Source organism: Ahaetulla prasina, chromosome 5 (genome assembly GCF_028640845.1).
Source record: "Ahaetulla prasina isolate Xishuangbanna chromosome 5, ASM2864084v1, whole genome shotgun sequence".
Classification (NCBI taxonomy): domain Eukaryota; kingdom Metazoa; phylum Chordata; class Lepidosauria; order Squamata; family Colubridae; genus Ahaetulla; species Ahaetulla prasina.
This window is the reverse complement of record NC_080543.1, coordinates 16026994-16042954: the sequence shown is the minus strand read 5'-3', so window position 1 is coordinate 16042954 and position 15961 is coordinate 16026994. Positions and strand designations below refer to the sequence as shown.

The 15961-nt window shown below is 41.1% G+C and overlaps 1 protein-coding gene across 1 annotated transcript in view; it reads right to left on the bottom strand.

Annotated features, from left to right (window-relative positions):
* Window positions 1-15961, bottom strand: part of PIWIL4 (piwi like RNA-mediated gene silencing 4) — a 56167-nt gene that overhangs the window by 7913 nt on the left and 32293 nt on the right. Inside the window, exons 11-16 of the mRNA XM_058186598.1 lie at window positions 13399-13471; window positions 10673-10873; window positions 5984-6087; window positions 2699-2769; window positions 1751-1904; window positions 434-562 (exon numbers count right to left, since the gene is read on the bottom strand). Coding sequence (XP_058042581.1) covers window positions 434-562; window positions 1751-1904; window positions 2699-2769; window positions 5984-6087; window positions 10673-10873; window positions 13399-13471 — 732 coding nt within the window. The remainder of the gene's footprint in view (window positions 1-433; window positions 563-1750; window positions 1905-2698; window positions 2770-5983; window positions 6088-10672; window positions 10874-13398; window positions 13472-15961) is intronic.

Below are 15961 nucleotides of genomic sequence, written 5' to 3'. Positions count from 1 at the left end.
ATCTAGTTCCCTCTCCATTGACCTTGTTTGTTGGAAGCCGGCTGGGAAAGTCGCAAAGGACAATCAGATGAGCCTGGAACGCATCAATTGTTGTATATATATATGCCAGTTGCTAAGCGTCCGAATTTTGATTGTGTGACGTGTTGCAATGGGGGTAAGTTGTACATCACTTTTCCCAAAAGGTTTCCACAATTTTGGCCACTACTGTATACAAAGCAGTGCTTTACACACCTACTGGTATGTTTGTTCTTTAAAACCTTCCAACATCTCAAAATAATCAACATTTCAGCCCAACCAACTATAGAGTAATATCACCAATGACACTCCAATGTAAAAAAGATGAATAAATATGCCTCCTCCAACTGTATAAGGTTTCTCTATCATTGTGATATATAGATCTAAGAAGGTATATATTATGACAATATATACTTGCCAGGTTGACTGGGTGGCTTCTGTATCAACAACAGTTCCAACAAGAGGATTCCTGAGGCCCCCATTAGACTCAACAAAGAAGCGAGAGAGGCATTTCTTTTTCACAATGATCAATGACATCTTGGGTCTTCTGGTATTAGAAGAGAAGAAATACATTGACAAAGTAGTGCATTTCTTGATTAATCACTCATTATTTCCACTGTGAAATGGAAGAATTTTTTTTAACAACCCATAATCCGTTGTGGGGTGGAGTCTATGCAACTGAATGGAGCTGAGTGTTTATTGGCCGGATGCCCTTCCTGTCACCAATGCAGAGTTCACAGCTGATATTTAGTCATTGTGCCCAGAGACAGAAACAGTGGTGGAATTCAAATTTTTTTACTACTGGTTCTATGGGCGTGGCTTGGTGGGCGTGGTGTGGCTGGTGGGCGTGGTGTGGCTGGTGGGCGTGGTGTGGCTGGTGGGCGTGGTGTGGCTGGTGGGCGTGGTGTGGCTGGTGGGCGTGGTGTGGCTGGTGGGCGTGGTGTGGCTGGTGGGCGTGGTGTGGCTGGTGGGCGTGGTGTGGCTGGTGGGCGTGGTGTGGCTGGTGGGCGTGGCAGGAAAGGATGCTGCAAAATCCCCATTCCCTCCCCACTCCTGGGGAAAGGATATTGCAAAATCTGGAGCCAGCCAGAGGTGGTATTTGCCAGTTCTCTGAACTATTCAAAATTTCCGGTACTAGTTCTCCAGAACCTGTCAGAACCTGCTGAATTTCACCCCTGGAGAGAAATATCTGCCACTACTAAGGATCAAACTCACAGCCTCCTGATTGTTAGGCGAGAGCTCTATCTCTAGGCCACTGCACCATTCTGTGAAATGAAAGATGCTGCAGATAAAATCTAGCTCCCAACAATTGTTATTATTTCATAGTATTTTATTCAGGGATGTTGGCTAAAGTTTTCATATTCCCAGAGAAGAAACAAATGCAAACATAATGCCCAATCTCCTGCCTATAAGTACTTAACAGAAATGCCGGCACCCAAATTTTCCTCCTTTGTCTGTATGAATCCCTCTGTTTGCAAAGAAGGACTTGTAAAACCAAGACAGTGCAAATATAGCACTGACCAGGTGTAATCTAAAAAAAAAGAGAGAAGGGAGAATTCATTCAGAACAGAGAAGGAGAATTTGCAGATGCTCCTGTTCCTGAATCAATTCCTCCAATTCTTTTATCTTTGGAGTTTGGAGAGTGGGCCGTTTGCACAAGGATGGACCAGCATGTGAAAAATTGACTATCTGACATATTCTATCACCAACCTGGTGCAAGATAAGAAATATTTACCTGCACCCCCCACCGCATTCATCAAGGACACTTAGTAACTGTGGGACTTCATAATCCATCACCATCTTCAACTGCCCATCTCCTACACCATCCCGATATATAATTATGCGTGCTGGTGGCTGTCCATTACGTTTCTGCCAATTGTTTATAGCACCTGTAGAATTGCAAGAAGGAGAAACAAAAATTAGACTGGATACGGGTAACTGATGGAGGGAAGGGAACCAGCTGCAAGGTATACCTTATTATTACAGGGGAGTTAACTTTCAGGAGCAGCTTCTAGATAAATGAACACAGCGCAAAAGATTTTGTTCATGTTTTTTTTAAAAACTTGTCACTTGCTTGAAGAAGTTATATTACTATGCTGAATATAGCTGGGGGCAATATTAGATTATTTCTCTTGTATCATCTTTACTGAAAAATGATCCAGTGTTGCCCCCCCCACCGCCGAACTAGCCCGTTGATAAACAGGCAGTCCTCAGCTTAGAACCACGAATTGAGACCAGACTTTCGGGCACTTTGCTTAATGCCCGAAAGTCTGGTCTCAATTCGTGGTTCTAAGCCGAGGACTGCCTGTTAAGTGAGTCATGCCCAATTTTACGGCCTTTTCGCCATCTTTGTTAAATGAACGATGTGCAGGTGTTAAGCGACTCACATATTAAGCATAATCTAGTTCCCTCTCCATTGACCTTGTTTGTTGGAAGCCGGCTGGGAAAGTCGCAAAGGACAATCAGATGAGCCTGGAACGCATCAATTTTTGTATATATATATGCCAGTTGCTAAGCGTCCGAATTTTGATTGTGTGACGTGTTGCAATGGGGGTAAGTTGTACATCACTTTTTTTCCCAGGCTGAAGTAATTTTGAACAAATCACTGAACAAAGAGTTGTAAATTGGAGATTAACTCTAAGTGCAAGGCATATTTCACACCCTTTATAAACTACTCTTTTACCTTCCATGCAGATCCTTAAACAATCTGCCATGCTGGTTCCTGCACACTGCATAATGCAACGCGAATACCACCTGCACACAAGAGAATGTCAGTTAGTTACAGAGCTCTCAGTATAGTTAAAAGAATAACACAGGCCCAGAAGTTCCCCAGGAATTTCTCTTCCAGATGTTACTGCACTATTGAGGAGTGCAGTGGCTCACGAGGTTAGGATGCAGGAGTGAGCCACAGTAGTACAGTGGTTAGTGCAGTACTGCAGGCTACTTCTGCTGACTGCCAGCTGCCTGCAATTTAGCAGTTCGGGTCTCACTGGCTCAAGGTTGACTCAGCCTTCCATCCTTCCAAGGTGGGTAATATGAGAACCCAGATTGTTGGGGGCAATAGGCTGACTCTGTAAAACACTTAGAGAGGGCTGTAAAGCACTGTAAAGCGGTGTCTAAGTGCTATTGCTATTGACAATCGGCAGGCTTGTGTTCGAGACCCGATTGCTGCCGCAGCACGGGTTGAACTCCGTCACATGGTTCAGCTCCCATTGACCCAGCAGTTTGAAAGTGGGTGATTGCTAGTAGATAGATGAGTACCACTTCTGTAGGCAACTTAACAGGAGCCCCCAGCTAGGCATCCATTGGGCAATGGTGATGTCATCTTTCAACCTGGAAGCACTTCAGTGCTCCTGACATGAATGTTGTAGTACTGAACTATAACTTCCTGCACCTTCCTTAACATTATGGAGAATGACAAGGGAATGCTGAGAGCTGTTCTTCAGCAACATTTGTACTGGTACCACCTCCTCATCTACCTTTATTCATTTGATTTTTATTCCATTTTTATTATTTTGTAAGTAACTCCAGGAGGCAAACATACATTATACTCAGTGGTGAAATTTGAACTGTTTGCCACTGGTTCGCTGGGTGCAAATACATGCTGTGCACACATGCACAGTGCATATCAAACACATGCATGCACAGTATGCGCCAAATGCACACTTTGCACAGAAAAAGGGAAGGTAATTAGAACAGTGGGGGGGAACAGCTGTGTTGCGTGATTTAGATTCACTAAAAAGCAGGATTTCCTTCTTTCTAGCAATTTTAAATTGCACAACACAGCTGATCGTCAAAAATACCGGTGCGGCAGAACCGGTAGCTTGTTTTTTACTACCGAGTCACCCGAACTGGTGCGAACCGGTAGCATTTCACCAGTGATTATATTACTTTCTCCAGTTTTTCCTACAACAAGAGCCCTGTGAGGTGGGTTAGGCTGAAAGAAAATGTGTCTAGCCCAAAGACACCCCAGTTGGCTCTTATCCCTAAGGTGGGACTAGAACTCACACTCCGGCCTGGTGGTTTCCAGGCCACCACTTTAACCACTACAGATAGTCCTCGACTTACAACCATTCTTTTAGTGACCATTCAAAGTTACAATGGTGCTGGAAAAAGTGCCTTACAATTAGTTTTCACACTTATGGCTGTTGCAGCAACCCCATGGTCACATAATCAAAATTCAGGTGATTGGCAACTGGCATGTTTTTATTACAGATGCACTGTCCAAAGTCAATTGGGGGGCAGATTTGCTTATGGACCGCACAATCCACTTAACAACTGCAGTGATTCATTTAACAGCCAGGACAATAAAAGTCACAAAATGAGGCACAACTCACTTGACGGCCTTCTTGCTTAGCAACAGATATTTTGGTTGTAAACCGTGGTCATTAAGTTGAGGATTACCTGTATATCCTACTGTTAGAAAACATTTACAAATGGCTGGGGGTGCAGGTAATGAGACATGGCAAATAGGCAGGAAATTCTCATTCACAGAGTGTTGTGGCTCCCGCCCCCAAACCTGGCTCCATGCCCGAAAGTGTCTTAGAGCCGGGCCTGCTGCCAGAAAGTGACTCAGAGCCGGGCCTGCTGCCAGAAAGTGACTTGGACAGTGAGGGGGAAGGGCCGTCAGGACTTATCTCGGAAGCACCGGCCTCCCTGGATCAGCTCCAGGAGCCAGAAGCAGGCCAAGTGAAAGAGATAACGAGGCCTCCTTCTCCTGACTCTTCCCCCCCCAGGCCACGCCTCCAGACCCAGCTGACAGCAATCAGGCTTGGCTCAATCCCAGGTTTCATAGGCAGGAGAGAAGAGAACAACAGAAACAGGGGAGGGGCAGGCCTAGGAAGTGCTGAGTCATGGAGCTACACCCCACAGGATATAAAAGGCAGCAAGAGCTGGTGTGTCTCTTTGTGTCAGGCAAATCCACGGATTGACTAGAGCTGAAGGTTGTGACTCACCAGCATCTTGGCAGCTATCGAGGGCTCTTGGCAGATGCTGATTCTTTTGCTGCCAGAGCTGATAAAAGCCGGCTAATTAAGCCATCGTTCGGACAGAGGCGAGGAGGACACAACACAGAGTAATGGACAATGATGTGAAAATGACTAGTTTGCATTACCTCAGCATGGAGCTGCCATGGCAACACCTGAAACTTGCTGGAAATAAAGAATCTTACTTAGTTATTGAGGTATTCAGGCTGGCCACAAATCCTACAACTGAATTTCCTTTGGTCAGGGTGTCTTTGTTGACATCAATGCCGACGACCATGAGGGAGTGCAACTGTCAAATAAATAAACGACTGAATTAGAGGATAAAACAATACCTGATGTTTCTATGGAGATTTAACACAATCGATGTCCCAGGCCCAGCCATGAGGCAAGGCCTCTTGGAATACAGGTAGCCTTCCATTTCCGATGAGTTAATTTAGCGACTACTCAAGAGTTATGACCGATCTGAAAAAAGGGACTTACAACCTGGATTCACAATTCTGATGCCTAGGCCCCTTCTGTGGTCATATGACGGAATTTTGGGCGCTCAGCAGCAAGGCCACATTTACCGCCATTTGTCACGGGTGAAATCTACTTACTTTCCCTACCAGTTCGGCTGAATCGGTCCGAACCAGTAGCATTTTACCCCTGGTCCGATGGTCACATGACCGCATTTTATGATGGTTTTCCTGAAAACAGGCATTTACTTTCAGTTTTTGGCAAAACCACACCCGTAGGGAACCATTGGTTTGCTTAAATGGGCAGGTTCCATTACGGTTGTATGTATGTTGAGGATTAGCTGTATATCCTACTGTTAGAAAACATTTACAAATGGCTGGGGGTGCAGGTAATGAGACATGGTAAATAGGCAGGAAATTCTCATTCACAGAGTAATGGACGATGATGTGAAAATGACTAGTTTGCATTACCTCAGCATGGAGCTGCCATGGCAACACCTGAAACTTGCTGGAAATAAAGAATCTTACTTAGTTATTGAGGTATTCAGGCTGGCCACAAATCCTACAACTGAATTTCCTTTGGTCAGGGTGTCTTTGTTGACATCAATGCCGACGACCATGAGGGAGTGCAACTGTCAAATAAATAAACGACTGAATTAGAGGATAAAACAATACCTGATGTTTCTATGGAGATTTAACACAATCGATGTCCCAGGCCCAGCCATGAGGCAAGGCCTCTTGGAATACAGGTAGCCTTCCATTTCCGATGAGTTAATTTAGCGACTACTCAAGAGTTATGGCCGATCTGAAAAAAAGGACTTACAACCATTCTTTTAGTGACCATTCAAAGTTACAATGGTGCCGGAAAAAGTGCCTTACAATTAGTTTTCACACTTATGGCTGTTGCAGCAACCCCATGGTCACATAATCAAAATTCAGGTGATTGGCAACTGGCATGTTTTTATTACAGATGCACTGTCCAAAGTCAATTGGGGGGCAGATTTGCTTATCGACCGCACAATCCACTTAACAACTACAGTGATTCATTTAACAGCCAGGACAATAAAAGTCACAAAATGAGGCACAACTCACTTGACGGCCTTCTTGCTTAGCAACAGATATTTTGGTTGTAAACCGTGGTCATTAAGTTGAGGATTAGCTGTACAGTTTGGATAGGGAATTCAATGTGGAATCTTTATGCGGCATGAAAGAACTTGAAGGGAAGCTGCCAGCAACAGTAGCCCCTTGCCTTAATTTTCCTCCTTCAGTGGTCTGATCAGGGAAGCAACAGAAACTATCCATATTGATGAGAATTTACAAAATGAAGTGAATTATAGGATGGAGTATGCTGGACTAATTTTTGGTCAAAATTTTGCAAAAAGGCATATTCAAAGTGTAGAGTATACTAGCTGGATCCCTGTGCTTCCCTACGAAACTATGCGATCGGGCTTGATTAATCAATATTTACAGCTTGAATCCTCCCCTATCCTCTCCCCTTCTCTCCTTCAGCCTTGCCCCACAGAATCGTCTCCTATCCTATCCCCTTTTCTCCCTCAGGCTTTCTAGCCCCTTCTCTCCTTCAGCCTTGCCCCACAGAATCGTCTCTATCCTATCCCTTTCTCCCTCAGGCTTTCTAGCCCCTTCTCTCCTTCAGCCTTGCCCCACAGAATCGTCTCTATCCTATCCCTTTCTCCCTCAGGCTTTCTAGCCCCTTCTCTCCCTCAGCCTTGCCCCACAGAAATGTCTCCTATCCTATCCCCTTTTCTCCCTCAGGCTTTCTAGCCCCTTCTCTCCATGAGGTTTCCCCCACAGAAGCCTGTCCTATGCTAACCCATTCTCTCCAGAGTTATTTTCAAGTTGGGAGGGTGAGTAGAAGGTCTAACTAATTAGCATCAGAGCATGTTATAATAATATAGGAAATACTAATGCTCTGATGGTCATTTCGAAAAATCATTTCTTAGTGAGCACCTAGAAGCCAAGAGGAACATATGTGGCAAATTTCAAGTTTGTAGGCTTTATGGTTCTGGAGATTTTGTGATTAATGCATGAGTGGTTTTCACTTTTATATATATAGATTTAGGGTATAGTTTTGCTTTAAAAGAGTCAGTAATGTCTTTAAAACTTTCATGATAGAATTAGAAGACCCTCCTAATAACTTAGATAGCGAAATATAAGCTGCAGATATAGGTACTCCTCAACTTAAGACCACAACTGCGCCCAACATTTCTGTTGCTAAGCGAGACAAAGTGAATTTCACCTCATTTTACATCTTTTTGCCACAGTTGTTAAGTGAATCACTGCAGCTGTTAAGTTAGTAACATGCTTGTTAAGTGAATCACTGCAGCTGTTAAGTTAGTAACATGCTTGTTAAGTGAATCACTGCAGCTGTTAAGTTAGTAACATGCTTGTTAAGTGAATCACTGCAGCTGTTAAGTTAGTAACATGCTTGTTAAGTGAATCACTGCAGCTGTTAAGTTAGTAACATGCTTGTTAAGTGAATCACTGCAGCTGTTAAGTTAGTAACATGCTTGTTAAGTGAATCACTGCAGCTGTTAAGTTAGTAACATGCTTGTTAAGTGAATCACTGCAGCTGTTAAGTTAGTAACATGCTTGTTAAGTGAATCACTGCAGCTGTTAAGTTAGTAACATGCTTGTTAAGTGAATCACTGCAGCTGTTAAGTTAGTAACATGCTTGTTAAGTGAATCACTGCAGCTGTTAAGTTAGTAACATGCTTGTTAAGTGAATCACTGCAGCTGTTAAGTTAGTAACATGCTTGTTAAGTGAATCACTGCAGCTGTTAAGTTAGTAACATGCTTGTTAAGTGAATCACTGCAGCTGTTAAGTTAGTAACATGCTTGTTAAGTGAATCACTGCAGCTGTTAAGTTAGTAACATGCTTGTTAAGTGAATCACTGCAGCTGTTAAGTTAGTAACATGCTTGTTAAGTGAATTCAGCTTCCCATTGACTTTGTATATAAATATACAAATAGGATGAAGACTATTGCTAACATAGTGTAAGCCGCCCTGAGTCTTCGGAGAAGGGCGGATATAAATGCAAATAATAAAAATAAATTATTATTATTATTATTATTATTATTATTATTATTATTATTATTATTATTATTATAATTATTATTATTATTATAGTTTTGCTTTAAAAAGAGCACCTGAGAAAATTACACCTTAAAGTCTGTTAAACTAATTAAATTACACATGGCCTCTGTGGCTCAGACTGGTAAGATAGTCTGTTATTAACACAGCTGCCTGCAATTACTGCAGGTTCTAGTCCCACCAGGCCAAAGGTTGACTCAGCCTTCCATCCTTTATAAGGTAGGTAAAATGAGGACCCAGATTGTTGGGGAGGCAATAAGTTGACTTTGTATATAAATATACAAATAGGATGAAGACTATTGCTAACATAGTGTAAGCCGCCCTGAGTCTTCGGAGAAGGGCGGGATATAAATGCAAATAATAAAAATAAAAATAAAAAATAAATAAAAGTCCCATCACAAACACTTACTGTTATACAAAAAAGAACATTGGAGAAAAGTATATAAAAAACTAAAAGTATTAAGTGTTACTAAAAGTATTTACGTTAGAGACTAAAGCATTGGAAAAGCCATCCAGTGTATAAAAACTATAGATTTTAGATTGGGATGAAGTCATCAAAATAAAGATTTTTACATTGAGGCTTTAAAAAGAGTCAGTAATGTCTTTAAAAACTTTCATGATAGAATTAGAAGACCCTCCTAATAACTTAGATAGCGAAATATAAGCTGCAGATATAGGTACTCCTCAACTTAAGACCACAACTGCGCCCAACATTTCTGTTGCTAAGCGAGACAAAGTGAATTTCACCTCATTTTACATCTTTTTTGCCACAGTTGTTAAGTGAATCACTGCAGCTGTTAAGTTAGTAACATGCTTGTTAAGTGAATTCAGCTTCCCCATTGACTTTGTTCGTCAGATGTTTGCAAAAAATGATCACATGACCGGGACACTGCACACATCATAAACATATGTCATTTGCCAAGTGTCCAAATTCTGACCATGTCCGAACTTCGATCATGTGACCATGGGGATGCTGCAGGGGTTGTAAATGTGAAAAAGAGTCATGAGTCACATTTTTTCAGTGCCGTTGTAACTTTGAACAGCCACTAAATGAACTGTTGTTGTCATTCCATTTCCTAGATGTACAATCAATATCACACCTCCACTTCTTGACTTCCCTGCTTGAAAGGAATAGTCAGACATTTTCAAGAGAACAAACGCCTGACACGCTGGGTAGAATTCTGAGGACAGATTGGATGATTACGAAACAGTTTTACATGTCAAGAGCTAGATCAGGGGTAGTCAACCTTTTTATACCTACCGCCCACTTTTGTATCTCTGTTAGTAGTAAAATTTTCTAACCGCCCACTGGTTCCACAGTAATGCGCCATGTATTGTCATCTGCGCATGCCTCTCGCGCATCGTGGATTGGGTTTGAGGGGAGCGCCGGCTACCAGCTCTGCTTGTCTGTTACAGCTGGGTGGTGTGGGGGAAGATGCGCAAGTTATTCTGAGATGAGGCTCTTTTGTTTGCGGTCGCACTATAGCGCCATTTAGTTTCACTTACGTAACATGAACTAAACTTATGTGCAGGCGATACAAATAGTATAATTTCAGAAATTTAAATTGTCACAGGGAATTTTATGAAAACCTAATGAATTTTTTTAAAATAATGCTATGATTTTTTTTAAAAAAGTTAATTAAAGAAAAGGGAAATGCTTCACTATCGGACAAAATCCCTACCGCCCACCATGAAAGCTGGAACGCCCACTAGTGGGCGGTAGGGACCAGGTTGACTACCACTGAGCTAGATGGACAGATACACAAACACACACACACAAGGTGACTATAGCAGGAAAGGACAGATTTCAGATGTCTTTCTTTTCTTTTCACTAAAATCCTGAGCCTGGTGCAAAGGTGCTTTTAAAGCTTGTTGAATGCCTGAGCTCTGTTACATTTTTGACTTTTCCACAATATCCCTCTCCTTTATTTTCAGCAGCATGTGTTTGAGCGGGAAGGATTTAGTTCCTGCTGTTAGATAAACCAAAATCACAACTCATTGTTGATTACGGGTAAATCATTTCAGGCTTAGCCAAAAATCTTAATCTTAACTTCTGTCAACGATACATATAGTCAACATCTAAGTTATATAGAAAGAATTGCTTACTGGTATTTCAACTGCCCAGAGCTCCCCTCCAAGCTTACAGATGATCTGCATAGCAATTTTTGTAGCCACACTCATCATCATTCCTTGTTTAGACAATGTACGGACAAGCACACACTGGCTAGGGATAGGCTGGTGAAGACTCAGGAACTTCTTTACAGAGTCGTAGCAGTCCTTCTTGTTGGAAGACAATACACATAATACCTAGAAACAGAATAGAGTGGAATAGAAGAATAGAATTTTTAATTGGCCAAGTGTGATTGGACACACAAGGAATTTATCTTTGGTGCATATGCTCTCAATATACATAAAAGAAAAGATACGTTCATCAAGAATCATAAGGTACAACACTTAATGATAGTCACGGGGTAAAATAAGCAATCAGGAAACAATACCAATACAAAATCGTATGGATACAAGCAACAAAGTTACAGTCATACAGTCATAAGTGGAAGGAGATGGGTGATGGGAACTATGAGAAGATTAATAGTAGTGCAGACTTAGTAAATAGTTTGACAGTGTTGAGGGAATTATTTGTTTAGCAGAGTGATGGCATTTGGGGAAAAACTGTTCTTGTGTCTAGTTGTTCTAGTGTGCAGTGCTCTATAGCATCGTTTTGAGGGTAGGAGTTGAAACAGTTTATGCCCAGGATGTGAGGGGTCTGTAAATATTTTCACAGCGAGATTTTCACAGCGAGACAGCAGAAACAAGATAAACAGAACCATTCCAGAAGGGAAGACTTATCCCTAGCCCTTTGTGTAGATACCCGCTCCCTACAATGCTGTCTTTTCATCCACCATGGCTTCATAAACTAGGATTCAGATTCAGACTCTGTGGTCACAGCTGAGCCTGTGGAATGCCAACCTCAGGAATCTTTCAAGACATGATTCATCTGAGGAGGCCCATCAACCACAAGCATCTCCTGATCCTGTGGAGCAGTTAGATAATGACACACACACACACACACACACACACTCCAAGCCCCAGGTCTCGACATATGCCATGGCAAGCATAACATCATCATTCAGTAAGACTCCTCACTGTGCAACTGGTGAGACCGGATTAATTGCAGCCAGCTGTCTGCGAGAGACCTACAGTATGTAGATGCTTTGGGTTCAGCCTTTGTTGGAAACAGCAGTTCAGTGTTCCAGTTTGTGGCTATTGTTCCTGCTTCTTACGACTCTTTGATCAACCCTGATTTGACGTTTTGTGACTTCTCAAATTAATATGGCTACTCTCTTGTTTCTTGAACTGCAATTGGCACTTTTCAGAAAAGCTGTCTCTGCTAGATATCTGAATCACAATCCTGTCTACTTATATCTGTCTGAATTGTAGTAAATACTTCAAACTCCTTAGCAACTGTCCATGTATATAGTTGTATCTAACTGTGTATAGTTGCAACTTTGAAACAGAATAGCCATGCTGTTATCAAGCCTTTTTAGTAGGTTGTATATAATGTGTAGTTTTATGTAGTCCGTAAGATTATTTTCCAAAAGATCTGGAGATGTTTCTTCTAAACCAGCAATCCTCAGAACCAGCAAATCATTTCACATTTTTTAATCGCCTAATCACAAACTATAAAGAAATATGAAGAAGAAACATCTGAAGTTACAAACCAAGAAATCGTATACATAGTTTCTGGTGTGTGAGACCCAGAAATGCAACTTTCTATTGATGTCTCAATTGATATCTCCTGGGCTCTTGTACTTACAACCATTTGTTTAGTGACTATTTGAATGTACAATGGTACTGGAAAAAGTGACTTTTCATCATTTTTCACACTTAAACTATTGCAGCTTTCCCACTCATGCGATCCAAATTCGGACACTTGGAAACTGGCATATGTTTATAATGGATGCAGGGTCCCAGGGTCATGTATCAACTTTTGCAATGTTCTGACAAGCAAAGTCAATAGGGAAGCCAGATTCATTTAACAACTGTGGCAAGAAAGGTCATAAATGGGGCAAAACTCATTTAGCAACTGTCTTGCTTAGCAACAGAAAATTCAGGCTCAATTGTCATAAGTTAACTATAAGTTGTATCTAACTTTTAAATTGTTTAGATTATGTCAAATTTTAAAAATTGGAACTACGTTGTAAAGGAAAACATTAGCTCCCAACCTCATTAGCTTATGTTCCAACATCATGTCTCCAAACTCTTAGACATCCTTTAAATAATAGAACAGTGGATCACTGCAACTCAAATTTTAAATGGAAGTGATTTCTACCTGCATAGAAAAATACTGAAATGCGAACTGGATAGAGGCAGTAGAGAACATTTGGGCACAGGAGGAAAATATGGTGGCCGGAAGCAACCTCACTAGTCTGCCTTTTGATATGCGTGTTTTGTGGCTGGCTCCACTTGTCAAGATGGCCTGTCATTTCTAAGAGATCTGAGACAGCTTGCTTTCAAAACTTTCAAATCACTCTACCATTCCAAATAGAGTTAATAATAAACTCTTCCAACTCTGATTCTATTCCTTTGGACTTCAGCATATTCTGGAAAGAAAAGAAGCTTCCATATCAGGATACAGGGACAACTGTTGACATACACAATTTAATCGTAACCATGCAAAATCTATGTTTCTACTTTGGCCAATGTTATTGCTTCTTCTGGAAAGACCATCCTTCAGGAATTTCCTTCTGGTGACCTGGATAATCAGCAGTTATCTTTTTTTCTCCACTGAATATACACTCCGAAAGCAATTTTTATTCATTCTGCATGCATACCAGTTGTAGCTCAGGATTCACGTGCTGTTGTAGGACTTTCACAAATGACATAGGGCCTTCTTTTATTGGCACACTGCAGACCAAAATGAGAACATATTAGAAAACATTAGCCTTCTGACACTTTATGATACAGGGTGAAGCATATTTTTCAGTACACTATCTGCTTCTCAAAGATATGATGCTAAATGTAAATTAAAGCTCATCACCATCCTATCCATATAGTCAACATCTTTGCAGGTTATTATTAACCTATATTTACTTTCTTATGAGGGAAACATAATCTATAGCAGTGTTTCTCAACCTTGACAACTCTAAGACATGATTTTTTTAAAATTCTCAGAGTTCCTCAGCCAGCATACTGGCTGGGGAATTCTGGAAGTTGAAGTCCACATCTTAGAATTGCCAAGGTTGAGAAACACTGGTCTATAGTGATGTAATTTATAGAAACAGATAATGTGCATGGGGCCAACTAAACTGTCATAAATTAAAATGCTTTGTTTGTCCAAGCTGATTTAGGATTTTCCATTAAGCCTGGTTTTTAAAGCAATGTGATCTTCAGATAAGGATAATTTCACATAAACAACTATTTTGTGTCTTCTTTTTATTTTCCCAGGTTTTTAATAGGCTTGTAATTGTATTTGCTTCTGAAAGGCTGCTGTGCTGCTGCCTAGTTTGTCATGTTTTTATTTATTGATCTAATTTATATGGCCGCCCATCTGAACAAGTAACTCTGAGCAGCAAACAGGATTAATGTAAAATAATAACAATTCTAGAACTTATAAAAATTAAAACACACAGCAGCCAAGGAACCATTTTGTATTTTATTTGATTTCATCTATATGTTTTTATTCAGAATGTATTCTTGATGTGTTCTTTTGTGGACCAAACAGAAAGCTTCAGCTGTGAGGCAAAAGGGGAGGGGTTAAAAGGAAAGAGAGAGATTACAAGTGATTTACTCATTTTTTTTAATTCTCAGAGTTCCTCAGCCAGCATGCTGGCTGGGGAATTCTGGAAGTTGAAGTCCACATCTTAGAATTGCCAAGGTTGAGAAACACTGGTCTATAGTGATGTAATTTATAGAAACAGATAATGTGCATGGGGCCAAGTAAACTGTCATAAATTAAAATACTTTGTTTGTCCAAACTGTTTTAGGATTTTCCATTAAGCCTGGTTTTTAAAGCCATGTGATCTTCAGATAAGGATAATTTCACATAAACAACTATTTTGTGTCTTCTTTTTATTTTCCCAGGCTTTTTAATAGGCTTGTAATTGTATTTGCTTCTGAAAGGCTGCTGTGCTGCTGCCTAGTTTGTCATATTTTTATTTATTGATCTAATTTATATGGCCGCCCATCTGAACAAGTAACTCTGAGCAGCAAACAGGATTAATGTAAAATAATAACAATTCTAGAACTTATAAAAATTAAAACACACAGCAGCCAAGGAACCATTTTGTATTTTATTTGATTTCATCTATATGTTTTTATTCAGAATGTATTCTTGATGTGTTCTTTTGTGGACCAAATAGAAAGCTTCAGCTGTGAGGCAAAAGGGGAGGGGTTAAAAGGAAAGAGAGAGATTACAAGTGATTTACTCATTTTTTTTAAAGTTTAATTTACTCTTGAAATAAGATGCTTAAGACCCTGTTAAGTATACAAATGTCAGTCTAAAGCAGGGGTGTCAATCTCGATTTCATTGTGTTTGATCTTGGGTGGCCAGGGATGGGTGTGGCCAGTGTGGGCATGACCACCTCAACATCACTCTCTCGAGGCTCTGTTTTCGGCTGTGACAGCCTCATGCAACCCTCTGCCATCAAAAATGGAGCTTGGCCTCCCCGATCGCCATTTTCGCTGGCAGAGGCATTACAGGCCAATCCTTCGCAGTTTCCAGGGCAGCCCCGCAAGCCAGATCTAAGTACCCCATGGACCATATCCGACCCCTGGTCTAAAGCAGGGGTCTCTAACCTTGGCAACTTTAAGACTTGGGGACTTCAACTCCCAGAATTCCCCAATCAGCTTTGCTGGCTGAGGAACTCTGGGAGTTGAAGTCCCCAAGTCTTAAAGTTGTCAAGGTTGGAGACCCCTGGTCTAAAGCCTTTGGTGATCACTCATGAATTTCACTGATAGATGCAAATTCTAGCTGGATCCAGGACAACTGAGCTCCATGCTAACTTTCCTGCCCCAACAAAGAGGAAGTATCAGAAGGAACCTAACCATGAGTGAACTCCCTCAGTTGGTGAAGCTGGTCCAAGCTATGCTAGTTATGCAAGATAGCTGCTGGGATGCACCAAACAGTAAGGATTTCAAATCTTGATTTTTATGAGGGTTCTTCTTTCTGCAGACCCTTCACTCATGTTGTGCCAATGCAGCATGAGGGCTCTTAAGTAATGTGGCTGATTAAATGTGGTGGATGGATCATCCCGCCATTGTGGAACAATAAAGCCAGGCTCCTTTATCCAATGTAGAGCCAAAAGCAAGCAAACAGCCAGTCCTGCTCCTCCTAAAATTTACCAAAAGACCAATCTTATTTAGAAACCTAGGTTTAAAATGCTTGATAAGTACACA